Source organism: Miscanthus floridulus, chromosome 11 (genome assembly GCF_019320115.1).
Source record: "Miscanthus floridulus cultivar M001 chromosome 11, ASM1932011v1, whole genome shotgun sequence".
Lineage (NCBI taxonomy): Eukaryota > Viridiplantae > Streptophyta > Magnoliopsida > Poales > Poaceae > Miscanthus > Miscanthus floridulus.
In genome coordinates, this window is record NC_089590.1 from 71648845 (window position 1) to 71669730 (window position 20886).

A 20886-nucleotide genomic window follows, 5' to 3' on the forward strand; every position below is an offset into this window, starting at 1 on the left:
GAGATCCATTCTCGTCTTCTATTTTAGGCTAGCGAAAAATCCAGAATAGAAGATAGCTATATTTGGATGACCATTTAAAGAAGCTGTTGGAGGGTAGTTTTTCACTAAAATCTCTATTCCTAGCATTTAGGAAGGAAATGAAAAGTCTCTTGGTTAGCAGCTAAAATTAGTACTAATTGATCCAAACAGACCCGCTAATAAACCTGCTAATTATTAGCTAGAGGGCTGCTAATTATTAGTGTCATTAGCAGGTTTGGAGTTGCTAATGTAACACCCCAGGTGTTAGTCTCGAGCTGAGCCATGGGTTTGGACTGAAACAAGCTATGTCAAGTGATAATCAGGAGCTCTAGTTCACAATCTTGGAAGTAGTGACCGTTGTGCTCAATGTTGAACCCTTCTTAAGAATATGCATGAGTAATGTTAAACATGCTTATTTCATATGTCTCACATCAACTCCCATCTACTTTGAATGTTGGAAAAGTTGTATAATGTTTGGAATCGAAAGGTCACGCGGAATGATGAATTATATCCTTGCTTGCATTGCTTTCTTAAGTGAATGAACATGTGATGTCAACACAATCTTGCAACCTTGCTCAACTAACTTCAATTGGGTTCTACAACAAAAGTCATGAAGGGTTCGTGTTGACCAATTGTCAAGAAAATGCTTCAATTAATCAAAAAGGATAATTTAAGCTTTATTGTGATGCTATTTTGACCAGGATGAAACAATGACTTTTGTTCTAGATATGAGGTTTGACCTTTAATCAAAGTGGTAGATTAGTTTGAGTTCTACAAATTTTATTTTTGGACCAAGACCTAAATCATCATAGAACTTGGTTACACAGTGTTTCAAAGAGTGAATTCTATGCTATTTTACTGCATCAGGAATTTTCTGTACGTCCTTAATCGACAGCTGTGAGTTGATATGTTTGCGACATTTTATCCTCCAAATTCATATGGCAGCTCAAGTGGATTCCTTAATATAAGTTGAAGTCCACTTTGTGCTGGAAACAATAAAGCAAATCGCATCATGTTTGGGGTTCATTTGGATCTTCAAAGTTAGTTTTAAAAATCAGCAAAGACTAACTATTTCTAGAAGTTAACTAAATCTCAGTTTTAGTTTCGTGTACCCCACTTTAGAGCCATGTATCTTCCTAACCAGGCCGAACTAGTCCAAGATCCTTTAAGCAAAGTTGTTAAACTCGTTTAGCTCTACATCCTTGACTTGTTGGTTTGATCTTTTGTTCTTCATTTTGGGAGAAAAAGGAAGGAGAAGAAGAGAGTTTTAGTCAATCAGATGACTGCTTGGACGCCTTCAGAGGCTCATCGTGGCCGACCGCGCGTAGGAAGCCGCTGCCGTGTGGCCTCACGCTCGCCCTCATGCGTGCCACGGCGCCCCGCTCGCTCGTCTTGGATGCCGGAATGCCCTCCCATCTCTCTCGCTCCCTCATTCTCTCTCGCTCTCACTTTCTGCCTCGCTCTCTCTCGCTCGTGCTCGCCATTGCCAACCGAGCAGAGCTCCGACCGCCGCTGTTCCCTGCCTCCGCGCCACCGCTCGCCCCAAGCCGAGCGTCGCCATTGTATCTACCTCGATCTCCTCCATCGCAAGCGTGCCGCTCCTCCTCCTCCATCAAGCGCTAGAGCCCACTCATCATCAGTCTGTTCGGCTCTGGGCCGCCGACGCACGTGGCTGGAAGGCCACCAACCTCCTCCGTCCTTGTTGAAGGAGCCTTCCGGTGCACCTAACACCGGCAATGCTCCGACGTCCCTCCCTCACCGCCATCGAGCCCCACGCCATCGGAACCGGCCTCGTCCCCGACGGTCCTCTGCTCTGCATCGTGAAGAAAAAGAGAAGGGAAGGAAATAGAAATAGAAGCTTTTTGTTGGGTCCAGTTGCGAAGGCTATGACTCATATGAATAGTGCCTTATGAACTATGGGTAGAATAGAGAAAGTCCAGGGTCCTGAGTGCAAGATGTCCTTTTCTTTTTTGTTTAATCTTTTTCTTTGCATACAGGAAATCGGTTGAAACTTTGAAAATTCATAATAATTGGTATAAAAATGATAAAATAGAAAATGAAGTTGTTTTGAAATCCTTGTGAGTAGATCTATTTAGTAGATATATAATATTTTGGGTTTTAGTAGAAAAAATTTGCTTTAGATTTATATCTATGCTTTTTAGGGTTTCTTTGGAATAAATTTATATCTGCTGTTGTGGTGCTCCAATTGATGTGAAACTTTTATGGTAGACTACTTACTGTATGTGATGATTGATCTATGGTAAAAAGTTCAACGTCATTGCATGCAGTATGACTGAGTTATTGATTTAACTAGGGTTATGCTTGATTAATGGTTTATAATTAAAGTGTGTAAAAATATAAAATGTTGTTCCTCTACCTTTGCACGATGTTGTTGTGACCTATGAAACCTTAATATGGCCATGGGTTTACAGAAAATGTTGGTCTTTAGATTTATCTTGCTCTCACATGCTTTAGTGCTTTTAAAACTTGTTTTTATTATGATAATTAATTTATAAAACTTGAGCATGTAATATTTGTACAGTAGTCATGTTTTGATAGCATCTCTCACACATAAAAAATTCAGCTCCAAATGAGATGTTTACAATATCATCTATAATTAATATATATGCTCTATTATATAATTTGGATGATGCAAGTTTGTTAGTAGGTTCATGTAATTAGGTCATGTGATGCTCTTTTCCTTACACTAACTTGAGTGTATATGACTGAGCTATGTTGATGTTTAGTTGAGCCTTCAAATAACACATGAGTACGCTCTCTTTTGACAAAACAAGTAATGGATATGTTGTCTTTATAATAAAGCTCTTCATGATGGTTTGAGTAACCTAAAATGACGTAAGTTGATGTTTAGCTTTTATAACATGTTTAGAGTGTACTCTTACTACTATTAGTGGTACTTGAATGCAACAGCCTATCTTGGTTATAGTTCTCTATATATATGCTTGTTCTCTTATGTTGCCCATGCGAGCTTTTAATAATTGCTTTGACTCTTATTGAGCATGTATGGTTCTTGTTGCTCTTTTGGTTTGTGACCAAGTATGATGTTGCTAATATATGTTAAGATAAGGTAGCAGTTATATGTATGACTTGGATGTGCTTGGTTGCTAACAAAGCAAGTGATAGATAGATATCGATGTGTGGTGAAAATGGCTGCACGCGCAGTTTCAATTGTAATGATAATTTCATGGTGATAATTGTATTTTCTGTGGATGTGGTGAATACAAAAGTTGTAGGTAACATGCTTATATTGCTTGTCCTCAACTTTCATGATTTTAGGACAATAGGTCTGAGAGTTATAGACTTTACAAATACCCTGTCAATTTTTGTCTATGTTCTAGACAGTGTTGTAGTGTTGTGCCTTTTTTACTAAGCTAACCTTTGAATCACCGGTTGATGGTAAATAAATAGTTATAGTGATATTAATAATATATCCAAAATGTTAAAGAACACAACTTTTGGTTGCCTAAAACTCTATTTATAGATGTGTGGGGGTATGGCCCCCGGTATCCACAAGACAAGACATGGGCCGCACCATCAGAGGTGGCTCAGCCCACAAGATCAAGGCGTGCACGACGCTGCTCGATGTGCACCGCAAGCTATTGTATAGTATCAAATAAGCTACTTTCCTTGTAATCCTACCCCTTCAGAGTATATAAGGAGAGGCAGGGGTCCCCTAGTGGACACGATCGATACATCTCAATGCAATACACCAGAACACAGGATGTAGGTATTACGTCATACTGACGGCCGAACCTGTCTAAATCTTGTGTCTTGATGCTTGTATTATCATCTCGCTCCTGATCTCGCTCACCTCTATGACAAAGCTACCATCATCGGATACCCCTCGGTGGACTACCGAGCATCTTTTGTCGACAGTTGGCGCGCCAGGTAGGGGCTATGCGTGCTGTTTCCTTGTCGAACAAGATGGTTTTTTCCGTAGGCTCTTCATCCCTTCCGCAGCCTAGCCAGATCTTCACGGTCGGATCCATCTCATGGGTCATCAACGCTGACAGAGTCAGAGAGCTCCTTGAGCTGGTGCAGATCATTTCTGTACCGACCACCCCCATGCCTGCAACTGTAGATTCGATCTCGGAACTACTTCCGAGGTCGCCTTCATCTATCAGAGGCTACTCGGGAAACTCTAGGGGTTACGGCCCTACCCTTCGGGTTCACCAACGCCGCCGCCGCTTACCAACATGCCCTGAGGGGCAGATTCACCGACTAGGTCGAAGACATCCATCCTCTCGCCGACCAGATAGTGCCATACGTAGCCGACCAGACTTTCTATCTAAAGCTAAGTCACGCTTTAATATTTTTCTAAATATTCTCCAGTCTCCATATATCGCCGCAATGTTTCTCCAAACTGTTTTTCATATTTGCTCTCCAAACGATTTTCTGAACCCCCGAATAGTCCTATTGATGCTCGGATGCCTCCAGAGACGGCCCTGTCTCCGGCTCCTCCCTACACGTGCTACGAGCTCCACGCTCTATGTTATGGGTGGTCGGCAGCGGCTCCTTGGTCACGCCTGTTCCTTCTACACGTGCACGGGGTCCACGCTCCACGTTATGGTTAATGGGCTAGCTAGGGCTGGAAACTCAGCTACACACTAACTGTTCGGGCGGTTTATATTAAATACATCTTCGCTCCAACTGATCATCAAGCTACATACGCTATTTTTCTCTAGAGTTCTTATATTTTTACATCATGTACTACCCGTTCTACATGTTTGTATTGCAGGATCATCGTCCAGGTGATCGGACCATCTGGTGCTCGGACTTCTCCACCGATCAACTGGTTGGACCGCTAGGTTCATGGACTTCGTCGCCGACCAGTTGATCGGACTATTCGCCGGTTGCTTCTACTCAATGCTCACTTCGCCGCCGACCAGTTGATCAGACTATTCGTCGCTCATGCTTTATCGCCAACGACGTTGGGGACTCCTCGGTGTTTGGTTTCTTCGCTCGAGGAGTAAGTGAGCACACTTCACCGCACGGACGTCGCCAGCTACGCCGGGGACTCCTCGGTGCTCGGACCTCGCCAGCTTCGCCTGGGACTCCTCGGTGCCCGAACATCGCCGCCTACACAGGGGACTCGGTGCTCGGTCATCGCCAGCGACACCGAGGACTCCTCGCTCCTCGGTGCTCGGACCTCGCTAGCCTCACCGAGGACTCCTCGGTGCTCGGACATTGCCAGCTTCGCCGGGGACTCCTCGGTGCTCAGACATCGCCGCCTATGTCGGGGACTCCTCGATGCTCGGTCATCGCCAGCGATGCTGGGGACTCCTCACTCCTCGGTGCTCGAACATCGCCAGCGATGCCGAGCACTCCTCGCTCCTCGATGCTCGATCATCGCCAGCAACGCTGGGGACTCCTCGTTCCTCGGTGCTCGGTCATCGCCAGTGGCATTGGGACTCCTCGTTCCTCGATGCTTGGACATCGCCAGCTTCATCGGGAACTCCTCGGTGCTCGAACATCACCGCCTATGCCAGGGACTCCTCGGTGCTCGGTCATCACCAGTGATGCTGGGGACTCCCCGCTCCTCGGTGCTCGGTCATCGCCAGCGACGCCGGGGACTCCTCGCTCCTCGGTGCTTGGTCATCGCCAGCGACGCCAAGGACTCCTCGCTCCTCGGTGCTCAGTCATTGCCAGCGAAGCCTTGAGGGGCATGACTCTGGTCGATGCCTTCCGCAAGACATCTAGAAGATATCCCAAAGATACTACGAGATCTATTAGGATATGTATGATCCTAAGATTCTTGTCATCAGTTATTACTTTCTAGTTATCTCTTAGATCTAACTAACTTGTAACCCTACTCCCCAGACTATATAAGGTGGGCAGGGACCCCTTCAAACTCACGCAATATCATACGATAGCTAATACAAACCAATAGTCCACTTCACCCCACTTCACCTTGCGGACATCGCCTACGCTGGGGACTCCTCGGTGCTCGGACATCGCCAGCTGTACCAAAGACTCCTTCGCTGCTCAGATGTCGCCAGCTACGTGGGGGACTCCTTGGTGCTCGGATGTCGCTAGTGACACAGGGGACTCCTCGGCGCTCGAACATCGCCAGCTACGCCGGGGACTCCTCGGTGCTTAGACATCACCAGCTACGTCGGGGACTCCTCGGTGCTCGGACATCGCCAGCGACACCGGGGACTCCTCGCTCCTCAGTGCTCGGACATCGCCAGCGACGATGGGGACTCCCCGATCCTCGGTGCTCGGTCATCGCCAGCGACACCGGGGACTCCTCGCTCCACGGTGCTCGGTCATCGCTAGCGACGTCAGGGACTCCTCGCTCCTTGGTGCTCGATCATCACCAGCGACGCCAGGGACTCCTCGCTCCTTGGTGCTCGGTCATCGCCAGCGACGCCAGGGACTCCTCGCTCCTTGGTGCTCGGGCATCACCAGCGATGTCGGGGACTCCTCGCTCCTCGGTGCTCGGCCATCGCCAGCAACGCTGGGGACTCCTCGCTCCTCCATGCTCGGTCATCGCCAGTGACGTCGGAGACTCCTCACTCCTCGGTGCTCGGACATCACCAGTGACGCCGGGGACTCCTCGCTCATCCGTGCTCAGCCATCGCCAGCGGCGCTGGGGATTCCTCGCTCCTCGGTGCTCGATCATCGCCAGCGACGTCGGGGACTCCTCGCTCCTCGGTGCTCGGACATCACCAGCGACACCGAGGACTCCTCGGTGCTCGATCATTGCCAGCAACACCGAGGACTCCTCACTCCTCGGTGCTCGGACATCACCGGCGACACCGAGACTCCTCGCTCCTTGGTGCTCGGTCATCGCCAGCGACGCCGGGGACTCCTCGGTGCTCCCTTGGTGGTCGGATCTTGCTATATCTTGTCGGTGTGCTTTCAAACTGCTCCATGCTGTTCGGATCAGGGTGCTGACCATGGGCAGCACATCTAGGGTCTTGATACGCGCATGTCAGATGACGTCGGCAAGCTTTTAGACTTATTTTTCTTTGACCCTGCTATAAGATTCATTCTTCATCTTCTAGCAGGCTCGGGGACTAAGTGGGCACACTTCACCTTGCGGTGAATGTGCTCTTTTCTCATCTCGTGGCTACGCCCGGGGACTAGCTGCCTGCTCGGCTGGTCTTCTACTTTTTGACCCTAGCACCACGTGACCACGTCACCTATTGTCAGGCTCAGAGACTAGCTATGGGGGTATGGCCCTCGGTATCCACAAGACAAGACATGGGCCGCACCATCAGAGGTGGTCTGGCCCATAAGATCAAGGCGTGCACGGCGCTGCTCGGCGTACACCGTAAGATATTATATAGTACCAAATAGGCTACTTTCCTTGTAACCCTGCTCCTCTAGAGTATATAAGGAGAGGCAGGGGCCCCCTAGCAGACGGGCTACAACACAATCCATACATCTCAATGCAACACAGGATGTATGTATTACGTCATACTGACGGCCGAACCTGTCTAAATCTTGTGTCTTGGTGCTTGTATTACCATCTCGCTCCTTATCTCGCTCACCTCTACGACAAATCTACCATCATGGGATACCCCTCGGTGGACCGCCGAGCATCTTTTGTTGATAGTTGGTGCGCCAGGTAGGGGTGTGCGCTTGATCCCATGGCGAGCTAGATGGCATACCTCAATATCTACGTCGTTCGTGGGAACTCGGCGGATCGCAGCGACAAGCTTCAACAACCAGAGCATCGGCTTTTCTCGCCGCGCCGCGTGACGTGATTCCACGGCGATAGCTTGTGGCATCCCTACAGATGCCAAATCCGAATTGGCAAGCGTCGGCCGATGAAGCGACGTACAACTCCCTGAGCTCGCCCAGCACCACACGCGTGAAGGCTGACGACACACGTATTCAAGCTGACGAGCCAGGCGATGCAAACTACATACACCACTCATCACGCTCAAGAGCCAAGACTCGATGCATCAGGGTGTCCTCAGGCGGTCCCAATTTGGTAATCCCGAGAGGCACAGATGCCATCGGCAACACCACCATGCAACACCAAGCTAATCAACGAGGGTCGTGCAATATTAAGACCCAATCAACAAGAAGCAAACCAGGAAAGTTGATCTATGATCTACGGATGTCATGCGAAGCAAATTGAAGTAACCAAGATATACAGCTTGCATGCGCTATACGGATCTGCATGCATGCAAATATGCAAGCACGGATCTACAAGGGCACATGCATGTGCATGTGTATACATACGTGTGCATCGTGCAGCCACAACCAAGCCGAGCACTGTCTATTCATCCCATCCCGTGACAAGCTCTCCAACACCGACATGACCGCTGAGATGATCTTCCGAGGCATCAAACAAGTTGTCCGATTGCATCAAGCGACTACACCCGTTCAACTATGACTCCGCGTACCCGTCTGACTCCAACACGAGATCAACTCCGTCCCAGCCATCAAGCGAGCTGCCCACGTCACTGACCAGATAACGCCATATGCCGCCGACCAGACGTTCTGTCTAAAGCTCCGTTCCGAGGCATCAAACAAGCTGTCCGATTGCATCAAGCTATTGTATAGTACCAAATAGGCTACTTTCCTTGTAACCCTACCCCTCCAAAGTATATAAAGAGAGGCAGGGGTCCCCTAGTGGACACGATCGATACATCTCAATGCAATACACCAGAACACAGGATGTAGGTATTACGTCATACTAACGATCGAACCTGTCTAAATCTTGTGGCTCGATGCTTGTATTACCATCTCGCTCCTGATCTCGCTCACCTGTACGACAAATCTATCATTGTGGGATACCCCTCGGTGGACTACCGAGCATCTTTTGTCGACAAGATGTTTAAAGTTTGATGTCTGATTCTGTCTAAGTCTGGACAGATTTACTTCTCCGTGTTGTTGGTCTTGTTAACTGCTAAATCATCTTGAGATGAAAATAAGAAAGTTATAGATAACTTAATATGATTTCTAGAAAGTTTGGAATCATGTTTTTTTGGATGTCTATAACTTTACATATACATTTTTGAAGTTCATATTAGTTTTCTATCCTTGATGTGCAGGTCTGCATCCTTATGGTTTTCGACCGAGTTAACTAATGAATCATCTCTGGGTGTAATAAAAAAGTTGTAGACAATTTCCTAAGTTTTCTAAAAAAGCCTAGGATCACCTTTGTTGGATACCTATAACCCCAATTATGGTTAAAACAAGTGCCTTCTATGCTACTGTCCAGATTCTGTGCATGTGCTTAAGTTGATTGCTTTAACTTGCTCTTATTTTTGTTAAACATGTTTAGTTAGTTCTTGATTGATGGATGCTTTTAATAGCTGAACTTAAGTTAACTTGTGTGCCATGCTTGATGTGCTTGCTATCTCTCTAAAACAACTCTAGGTGCTTATGCCTTATCGTGTAACCATGTGCTTGTCTTAAATGCTTTTATGTGATGCATCTCATATTGCCATTCATCGCATTCATACACTTGCATTGTTGCATCTCATCTAGGTGTGCTAGATGCCCGATGCGAGGAACTGAAGCATATGATGTTGGAGTTGGATCCGAAGACAGTGTTTGGTGGACCTATCCCGAAGATGGAAGGACCCTAGGAGTGCATGCTAGGAGTGGAGAGGTTCCACAAGACGGTGCAAGCTAACTGAACTGACTTTGTGTCGAATCCCAGGCAAGCCCCGGAGCATTCTAAGTCTTCTACCCTCTCTTTTTATAAATGCACAGAGTATAACTTTTGTATGATGCATTAGGTGGATAGGAGTTGGATGAAAAACCGTTGATGCATATTCCCTACCGTGTCCACTATATAAATACTTGTACCCTTACTAGTATGAGTAGGTCAATTCATGCTTAGCCATGCTTAGACCGGTAGAAGTCAGGTGATTACTATCACCTGTAGGATAGGTGGCTACTATGACACGGTTGGCTATATTTGCGATCGTCAAAAATAACCATGTGATGATGAATAAATGGAGACCGGGCGAGATCTAGTGATTGAGAGGCAACAGGACATGGAGGTCTTGTGTGCATGTTTTTATCCCGCCTGTGTCGGTTAAGGACCGTATCGTTCTTGGACCTTGCTCGAGATTGAACGCCTTCTTTTACTTAGCTGGCTGGATAAGTCGTTCCGACCGTATAGCCGAGTAGCTCAATTTGGGCTAAAAATTTGAGATGTATGATGCGCACACTGGAGGAAGTAAGGATGTGCGGTGGGACAGGGATTGACCGTGGGCAAGCTTGGCCTGAGCTACCTAGCATCCGGCTGCCCCTTGAGTGTGCGGCTCAGCTCAAACCCACGATATCCCGAATTATACCAAATGTGACCTAAGGCTACCGTGGCTGGTGGGCCTAGGTTTGTGTTATGGATTTCTGCCCAACTGGTTGCAATCGATTCGAATCGTCGTCTCTCCCGAATAGTGAAAAACTTGGTCATTGTCCAGCATTCATAGTAACACTTGATGGGACATGATGGTTATGCTGATTATATGATAAACTGGATATGGTTACTACTGTGATGCTTATTAATCAAGTGACTGATATAGAACAAGTGCAAACTTAGCCTTAAATATCTTTGATAAATTTGATGCTAAAATATTAACTAAAATATTGAAAGTAAGGACTTATGATAGTAATGCTCTTTTGTAAATTTATGCTATCCAACCAGCTCTACCAAATAAGCCTTGCATAACCTTGTGAGTCTTTTTATTTCTCTCCTGTCGAGTAAGTCTAGCTGAGTACATTCTAGTACTCAGGGTTTTATCCCATCCTGTTGCAGGTGAAGGTCTCGTCCTGCTAAATGTGGTGGCTAAGTGTCGATGGGCTCAGCGATTTCGTATTTATTTCTCACCTATATTCTTTTGTTGGAGGATGTTATCTAAGCTAGCAATTTATATTTCGAACTTACATTATTGTAATTATTTCAAAGCTATGTTATTTCCTCTAATCAGATTTGAACTTATTATTGTATTATTATTTGTGAACTCAATTGTAATATTATTTCCACTGCAAACTCCGGTATGTGATGTGTATTTGCTTAATCATGCGATCTTGGTTGTGATGTTGATTTACCGAGATTCTTCGCGACACTCAGCGGACTACCGGGTTTATATGAGTGAAAGTGTGTGCGTGCCAACGTCTTAAGCGGGGGCAGCCGTACTTGATATTGTATAAATTGGGCGGTTCTGTGACAGCTAATACTCTCTCCGGTTTCCTTAAGGATGTCGTTTTGAGGTTGTCTTAAGTCAAATATTTTAAACTTTAACTTTAAATAAATTCTTTTGGATTAAGTTTAAAAATTTGAAAGTGATATAACTAGATTCATCTCCTAATATAGTTTCATAAAAATATATATTGGCTATATTTTATAAATATTTTATAGCACAAAGTAACGGTCAAAGTTATTTTTAGACTATGTCGTTGTCCAAAACGACGTCCTCTAGAATACCGGAGGGAGTAGGTGCTAATAATTCATATGCACCTTCAGCTAACTATCCAACCACCTATGAACAGTCCTCTGCTAAAAATTAGTTAGCTAAAAATTAACAGCTATTAGTTATTAGGTAGCTATTTTTTAGTGCTAATGGATCTAAACAGGCCCTTAGTCATGATTAGCTAGCTAGTTGATGAATAAATAGTCAAACTTTTTTAAGTTTAATCTAATTTATACAAAATAACATGAATATTTCTATCTCTAGATATGCTTATGAAAAAAATATTATATTAATTGGTTTAATAATATTTATTCGGTATCATAAAATGTTTGTGTTTTTATATAACAAATTTAAATTTATTTGACTTTTAAAAACGAGAATTTATTCCTTTTTTAACCACGATGGTGTGCCCTGGACTTACTATATCCTAAAAGTACTAGGAAAACAAACTTTCCGGTAACTTTCCACAGGTTGAACCTCCTTGGGAGAGTTTTTAATGGAAAATAAATTACACTAAATATTAAGTTCAGCCAAATTGCTGGACAACGCACTAGAGACAAGCTAGAAGACAGGTGTCGATGAAATTTGGTCGGCAGTCTATCGAGAGGTATATTCACGGTAGAAGATGATCGGTGCATGTGCGTGTAATAGGAACTGGATGGTGACACAAGACGCAGAGACAGCGATTTAGACATATTTAGACCGTCTGATCGACGTAATACCATACGTCATGTGTCTTTGTTGTATTGTATTGAATATGAGATAATTTTGAGGGGGGTCCCTGCCCGCCTTATATAGCCTGGTGGACAGGTTTACAAGTCAGTTAGATAGCATAAGGAATACGATATCTATCATATCCGAACAGATCCTTCTCTATCTTCAACATTCTTCTGATTGCTTTATGGTGCACGCCGACCAGAGCCGAGCACCGTAGGCCTTGATCTTATGGGCTGGGCCACCTCTAATGGTGCGGCACATGTCTTATCCTATGGGTACCGGGGGCCATACCCCCACAACAGGTCCTTTTACAACGCTTTGGTCTAAAGCATCTATTAACTCCGTTTCGAAATACATGACTTTTTTTATTTTTAGATGTCTTGTATGACTGTTTGTATTATTCAATTTTTTATATCAATATTATTTATTTTGTTATGACTTATTTTATTATTAGAGATACTTTAACAATGATCTATTTATTTTATTATTTAAAAAATAATAATAAGACAAATAGTAAAATATGATATTTAAAAGTCAAAAGCGTGGTATATTTTAGAACGGATGGAGTATTGAAAGTGTGCAACTGAATCACAAGCTCGAGGACAGTGAGAAACATCATTTTAGCTCCAATTTCTCTAAACATGGTGCTAACAGGGGATCTATGAGAGTCTGGGTCGCTGGTTGCATTTGCCACAGTCGCAGGATAGGTCTCCAAGAATGAGTTCGAAAATTCCGGTAGGAACGGCCTCTTGCTTCTCGTCTCTTCTTTTTCCCCAGCTACAGTTGCCAAGGGCGAAAAAGGGGCGGCGTGCGTTTCCGGCGGTGATTCCGCCGGCCCCTCTCCTCTCCGGTGGCCGGTTAGGCGCTGAAGATGGAGGAGGGCTGGGGAATCGGTGTGCGGTTGTATATAGACTAGCTAGGGTTCTATCTAGGTCTAGGGTCCGCTCGCTGTCGATGTTCGTCGGTGGAGCTAGGGTTTGTTGGGGGGGGGGGGGTCTGGCTCCGGTGGCGTCGGCGAGACGGAGGCGACGACGACGCTGGTGAATAACTTCTCCCAACCTTTTCCTCGCCCCGGTGGTGCTCTTCTCTAGCATCGCTGGCGAGGTCGCCGAGCTTTGTACTGGAGTCCGAGGCCGGCGCTTCGGCGTCTCTGTCAGATGATGAAGATGCTAGCCTTCTTCCTCATGGATGCGGAGCTGGCTGCAGGTGTTGTGGATGGTTGGTGGCTGGATTGGGCTCGTTCTTCAACCGATGACGGTGGTCGTCGGTGGCGTCTCCAGATCCAGGAGCTGAAGAGCTTGGGGCGCAGCCCCGGTCGATGGGCGACCGCCGATGGCTTCATCTACTTCGACTCCTATCAAAGCCAATGTGCGATGGGGCTTCTTCAGCTCACGGTGGTGCTCGGCGTCTTTGACGGTGGCGGTGGCCGGCGACGGGGATTTCGAGTGCGTTGGTTTCACGAAGGATTTAGGGACTTCTATGTAATTTTTCTTTTCTTCAGGGTCCTTTGTGATGTTTGGCTGGGACAGCTGTCTCTGTATCACGTACGTATCTATATTCGTACATCTACATGTACGTTTTCCTTATCTACAAATACAGATGCGTATTATTAAATAAAAGGATAGGTCTCCAAGATGGTACGCTGAATGCCCAAAGAAAGACGCATACTCAAGCCCACTGTTACTGAGAGAGTTGAGACAAATTGATGGCCGACGAGGTACGAGCAGCAAAACATTAAAAAAAGTCTCATTCCAGTTCCAACCAAACCAATCGAGCCAACAGCACACCGGCACTGCGAGCTACCTGCAGTCCGGTCTTCTTCGAGCTAATCGAACGGTACTGCGATCGGGCAAGGTTGGCTCAGTTGGGTGACCCAACCCTCTCCAAGTCTCCATACCTCCATGCCGTCTTTTTATAAAAGTAAATGTAAAAATAAAAAATAAAAATAAATGGTAAACCAAGGTGCCTGCCCCCGGTTTGGCTGTTTCGCTGACGCTCCCGGCTTCAAACCTCAGTACCTCCTCACTCCAGCACGGCAGCGCGGAGTCCCCTCCACCCGTTTCTCCGCTTCGTCAAGTCAAACCCACTCTGGCGGCCCTTCTAAAGGCGCTCAGACCAGACCATCCGAAAAACAGTTGGCCAGTTCATCACTGCCCCCGGTCGTCTGCTAGCATGCTACGCTAACCTGCCGCTTGACATCTTTGTCCATTGCGAGTAGATACGATGCAGCCATAGCCATGCAGGCGTCATCCCTCGCCTGGCACGTCCCGTGTTCAGCTAGGCCTGCTGCGTTGCATCTTCGCGCGCGCGCGCTGGATGGCTTGCGCACGTTTATTACACGGTTCGGGCAAAAACACAAGGCGTATTTGGTAGGAAGTAGCGTACCGACGGGCGACGATCGGCAGCAAACCAGCAACAGCAATGACGCCGGCTAACCGATGGCTACTCCTACGGCTACGGGTTTTGCGCTCGTATTCAATGTGCCCCGTCGCGTGCATTCAAGGGGCTCCCCCACAAGTAGGTGAGGGGAGAGCCGAGGCTCCAGCTGCCCGCCCGCCTGCGGCGCGCTCACGTTGGGTTTGGAGCGGTCCGCTCGACTAACCAACGACCCCTGACGGCAATTTATGGGTGGGGTGGGGTAGTGGGGGAGGGTGTTCGACTCTGGCTCCGTTTACGTACCTTTAAACTCCGCTTCTTCTGTTTCTTTTTTTCATTCAAAACAATATTTTTCTCTCACAAATTCCTCAAGATTCATCCAGGTTCCTTCGTCTCCTGTCCCGCCAAGCCAGCAGGACCCTCGTATTCGTATACGTACCGTACGCTCCTCCCACTCCACGCAGCACGCAGGACCCATCGGACCCATCCCCAAGCCACTCCGGTGCGTGCGGCGCACGGGATGGGGTCGGTAGTCCATGGATTCTAGTTCTACTACCAGGCCCTTGTTTAGTTTGCCGGAATTGGCGCCGTCAAATTTACTGCAGTGCACTGTAGCATTTCGTTTATATTCCGTATTTGGTAATAATTATCTAACCATTGACTAATTAGGCTCAAAACGTTCGTCTCGTAAAGTACAATTAAACTGTGCAATTAATTTTTGATTTCGTCTACATTTAGTACTTCATGCATGTACCGTAAGTTTAATGTGACGGAGAATTTTTTTTTACATAGTGCCAAATAGAAGTTTGAGGGACTAAACACCCCCTAGGCCGCGCGCACGTATTCATTGCCGTCCGTCCGCGTCGGCTCGAATCGCTGCCCGTTCCGGTGCGACTGGCCGACTGCTATATAGAGCCTCGCCTCTCGATCACGTCCTCGCAGCCCTGCACTGCTAGTCACTCGCTGCCGTCCATGTGGCCTCACTTATTTCTCCTGTCAGCGCAGCATAGCAGCAGCCTCCTATAGCTCGCCCGGGTCCGGTGGATCGGATCAGCCACCGTCCGGTCGGCAAAGAAGAACGAAAGCGATGGAGGGCGGGGCGTGGGCGGTGGTGGCGGCAGCCGTGGCACTGTACATGGCGTGGTTCTGGCGGATGTCGCGCGGGCTCAGCGGGCCGCGGGTGTGGCCGCTGGTCGGCAGCCTCCCGGGCCTCGTGCAGCACGCCGAGGACATGCACGAGTGGATCGCCGCCAACCTGCGCCGCGCGGGGGGCACGTACCGGACCTGCATCTTCGCCGTGCCCGGGGTGGCGCGCCGGGGCGGGCTGGTCACCGTGACGTGCGACCCGCGGAACCTGGAGCACGTCCTCAAGGCGCGCTTTGACAACTACCCCAAGGGCCCCTTCTGGCACGCCGTCTTCCGGGACCTGCTCGGCGACGGCATCTTCAACTCCGACGGGGAGACGTGGGTGGCGCAGCGCAAGACGGCCGCGCTCGAGTTCACCACGCGCACGCTGCGCACCGCCATGTCACGCTGGGTGTCGCGATCCATCCACGCCCGCCTGCTCCCCATCCTGGGCGACGCGGACGTCGTCGACCTGCAGGACCTCCTGCTCCGCCTCACCTTCGACAACATCTGCGGCCTCGCGTTCGGCAAGGATCCCGAGACGCTCGCCAGGGGCCTCCCCGAGAACGCCTTCGCCTCCGCGTTCGACAGCGCCACGGAGGCCACGCTCAACCGCTTCATCTTCCCGGAGTGCGTGTGGCGGTGCAAGAAGTGGCTCGGGCTCGGCATGGAGACCACGCTGGCGCGCAGCGTCCAGCACGTCGACCGATACCTCTCGGCCGTCATCAGGGCGCGCAAGCTCGAGCTCACCGGCGGCAAGCAGAAGAACAACGGCGACGACGCATCGTCGGCCACGCCGCACGACGACCTCCTCTCGCGCTTCATGCGCAAGGGGACCTACTCCGACGAGTCGCTGCAGCACGTGGCGCTCAACTTCATCCTCGCCGGCCGCGACACCTCCTCGGTGGCGCTCTCCTGGTTCTTCTGGCTGGTCTCCACGCACCCGGACGTGGAGCGCAGGATCGTGCGCGAGCTGTGCGCCGTCCTGGCCGCGTCCCGCGGCGTCGAGGACCCGGCATTGTGGCTCGCCGCGCCCTTCGACTTCGAGGAGCTCGACCGCCTCGTCTACCTCAAGGCAGCGCTCTCGGAGACGCTCCGCCTGTACCCCTCGGTGCCCGAGGACTCCAAGCACGTCGTCGCCGACGACGTGCTCCCGGACGGCACGTTCGTGCCCGCGGGCTCGTCGGTGACCTACTCCATCTACTCGGCGGGGCGCATGAAGGCGGTGTGGGGGGAGGACTGCCTCGAGTTCCGCCCCGAGCGGTGGCTGTCGGCCGACGGCAGCAGGTTCGAGCCTCACGACTCGTACAGGTTCGTGGCGTTCAACGCCGGCCCGCGGATATGCCTGGGCAAGGACCTCGCGTACCTGCAGATGAAGAACATCGCCGGGAGCGTGCTCCTCCGCCACCGCCTCGCCGTCGCGCCGGGCCACCGCGTGGAGCAGAAGATGTCGCTCACGCTGTTCATGAAGCACGGGCTCCGGATGGAGGTGCGCCCGCGCGACCTCGGCGCCGTCGTCGACGAGCTCCGCGGAGCCGGGGAGTACGACGCGGCGGCCAGAGCCACCGCGGCCTCTGCCTAGAAGTTCGTGCAGGTCGGTCGGGGAAGGAAACGGCGGCGGACAGTTGGAAACGGCAAATGAAAAGTTATATAGATATAGACAGCAAGTAATTAAAGAGTTTGGTGAGGTATATTACTCAACTCAATTTGGAACATAAAATGCATGTGTAAAAAGTCCATGTCATGTCATTTTGATTTGGATTTGAATGGAAGACGAAGAAAAGAGGGCTAGCTGGAGAGCAATAATAATCTCTCTGATGATGTAACCTGACGCGGAGGCGCCAAATTCGTTTGGGCGGCTTGTGTTAATGGGCCGCCAAAACTGATGTTGTTTGTAAAACAAAACCCAAGCATGACATCAATCATTTGATCAGTCTCAATCTCTATATATGGTTATGAATATGAATATGAATGCTACGGGCACTTTGGCTTCGGAATTTCGTTACTGACAGCAACAGCAGCTTGTGCTATCTCTAAAGTCCCGACCACGCACCACCGCTACGCTACTCCATGGATGGAGAGCAGCTGTTGCTTTCCATCAAACGATCGTTTAAGAATGGTGCGATCGCGAACAACCGGCTCGTTCATTCCATTAATGGTTTGAATTTGAGCCGGTCCTTTAATGCCGTTGGTTGCACCGTTTTGTCTGATGAGGAGAAGTCTGCATCGCGTGCAGCTTCAATGGCTACTGGCTCGCGGAAAGCTGGAGTACTGAAGTGGAGCGGGCGATGCTGACCCTTTGCATGTACTCCCTCTGAAACAGAAGTCGTTACGTGATGCGTGTCACTCAACAAATTTTCAGCTTTGACTATTTAAAAAAAAATATGTGTAACATTTATATCTTTAAATAAAGTTTATTATGAAAATATATTCAACGATCTATATAATGATACTAATTACGGGCATCCTAGTGCCCGGACGCCTAACGCGAGAGCTGCATCCGGACGCCGCTCCCCTCCCCAAACCGTCCGCCCCCGCATAATCGGATCGGAATAGAATAGAATGGAATCCACCACGCCCCTGTCCTCTATTCCCCACCGCGCCCCTGTCTCCGTTCCCCACCGCGCCCTATTCCCCCACCACGCCCTGTTCCCCACCGCTCCCCTGTCCCAAAAGCACGAAACACTTCAAGTGTAAGCATCGCAAAAAATACGTGAACTGTGTAGTGCAACATCGAGATATAAATACTGCAACATAGCAAAACTACGTAGTGCAACATCGAAAATTCATTAAAAATTTATGTACTGCAACATTCGAAAAGTATGTACAGCAACATCTCAAGCAGTAGTACTGCAACATCGCAAAATCAACCATAAAACATGGAAAAATGGAAAAACAACTCAATAATCATCTTTCAGTGCTGAACATTTGAAAAGGGTAATTTCAACAAATAAAATCCACTATTGCAACAATGCCAACATTAGAACTCTATTTCTGCAACACATGAATCACCCTATTACAACATTCGAAAATCATCTGTTGCAACATCCCAAAAACATCATTGCAACATGGAGAAACAGTAAAAAAACTTACAAAACAGAAAGGGGATGAGTTCGAGGTGCAGGCTGCTCCAACCCCTGGCCCATCACCTTGGAGCTCGTCGGAGGGAGGAGGGAATAGGACCCCAGAGCTTGTTGGAACCCTAGACACCGCTGTGTACCTCAGATCTAGAGGATGAGTGAAAGGATCAAAATGTCTAAAAGGGGGGTGAATTGGGCTAATTCTAAATTTTTGCAATAATTAAGCCCTACACTTCGCTCGCTTCACCCCTTATGCCTAGAATGTGTTTTTATTGTTCTACCGTACAAAAGTTTTGCACCTTAGGTTCTAATCCTACTCTAATATGACAATTCTAAGAATGTAAAGACATGAAATGAATTGCTCAAATGTAAATGCTCAAAATAAAGAGAGGGAAATGAATGTGGCGATGTTTTCCCGAGATATCGGAGAGTCGCCACTCCCCACTAGTCCTCGTTGGAGCACCCGCGCAAGGGTGAAGCTCCCCTTGATCCGCGCAAGGATCAAGTGCTCTCTACGGGCTGATTCTTCGATACTCCGTCGGGGTGAATCGCCCACAACCGCTCACAACTTGACTTGGATCATCCACAAGCTCCGCCGGATGATCACCAAGCTCCGAATCACCACCGAGCCGTCTAGGTGATGGCGATCACCAAGAGTAACAAGCACAAACTCTCACTTGACCAAGACAAGCCTAATGAGAAGGGTGGATACACACTTGCTACTCTTTATACACTAATGAGGTCCTTAATCTTGGATTCTCAAATTTCAATCACCTCACTTGGCTCTTGCTTTCCCTTGCACTCTCAAGGTGTTTCTCAGCTGAACAAATCGGCAAGAGACATCCCTTGAACGAGTAGAGTAAGTATTTATACCTCCTCATTCAAAACATAACGTTTGAAGGCCGAGTCAGCATTCTGCGGGGTGACCGGACGCTACGGCCAATTATACCCGCCACTGTGTCAGAAAGAACCGTTAAGCTCTGATTGAACTCTGACCTGCGTTCGGTCAGCACTGACCAGACGCGTCCGGTCAAGAAAAACGCTCTCTGGAACCTTACTGATGTTGACCGAACGCTGGCACCCAGAGTCCAGTCACTTTACTATTCAGCGTCCGGTCAGCACCAACCGGACGCGTCCGGTCAGGAAACAGACTCTCTGGAACCTCTAGAGTTGATCGGACGTAGGTACCCAGCGTCTGGTGCACTTTCACTCAGCGTCCAGTCAGTAGCAGACGACTGCAGTTGATCAAATGAACTGACCGGACTCACCCTCCAGCGTCCGGTCACAGCCAGACCAGCCTCCGATCAATCATTTGACCCTCCATTCAATTCCAACTCGAAATCATATGTAAATGAAGTTTACTCCAATTGATCTTAGGGCTATTCCTGAGCTACCTAGTGCTAGGTTTGACAAGTGTGCACCACACCTAACCCACTCGACTTATCTAGGTCAAGCTACTAGTCCATACCCCCTTAACAGTACGGCAAAAAAAAACAAAGTCCTAAACTACTCTAAGTGTCTCTACATCACCAAACAACACTTAGAACCAGTCCGTCCTTAACCTTGTCGTCCATCCTTTGAAAACCGAAACGATTTCCATCGATAGGGGCATGATAACCATGATTTCCCAATCAATTACCATTACCATGACCTAACTCAAATTACCTCTGCAAAACATACGTTAGTCATAGTAATCTCGTGTCGTCATTAATCACCGAAACCCAACTAGTAGCCTAGATGCTTTCAAGAAGGAGGAGGAGGAGGGCTCAGATTCAAAGGAGGAATGACCTACCTCCTCAGAGCCGCCGCCGCCATGGAGTGGGGGGAGGGGACGCCATGGAGGTCGTTAGACTTGAAGGAAGATGCACGTGGAGGAGGGGTGGCTGGATCCATGGAGGTGAGGGGGAGGAGGCTTGCTCGAGCCACTATGGAGTGGGGGGAGCGGCCGCCATGGAGTAGGGAGAGAGGGTCACGGCCACAACGACGGAGAAGAAGCGGTGTGCGGTGGAGGAGCTCGCAGCAGCGATGCGAAATGAGGAACGGCGTCGCTCTATTTTATTCATTGTGGAACTCTGTAGGTGGGCCGGTGGCAGGCCTAACTAGCGCGCCTGACGCGGGACGGACACCCGATAAGAAGCATTAATTATGTATTATACATACTA

The 20886-nt window shown here is 48.6% G+C and overlaps 1 protein-coding gene across 1 annotated transcript; it reads left to right on the top strand.

Annotated features, from left to right (window-relative positions):
* The first annotated feature begins 15474 nt into the window (after nt 1-15474).
* Nucleotides 15475-17636, top strand: LOC136493363 (cytochrome P450 86A2-like). The gene has a single exon (XM_066489439.1). The coding sequence runs from the start codon at nt 15607-15609 to the stop codon at nt 17224-17226; it is 1620 nt and encodes a 539-aa protein (XP_066345536.1). The 5' UTR covers nt 15475-15606; the 3' UTR covers nt 17227-17636.
* The last annotated feature ends 3250 nt before the right edge of the window (nt 17637-20886 follow it).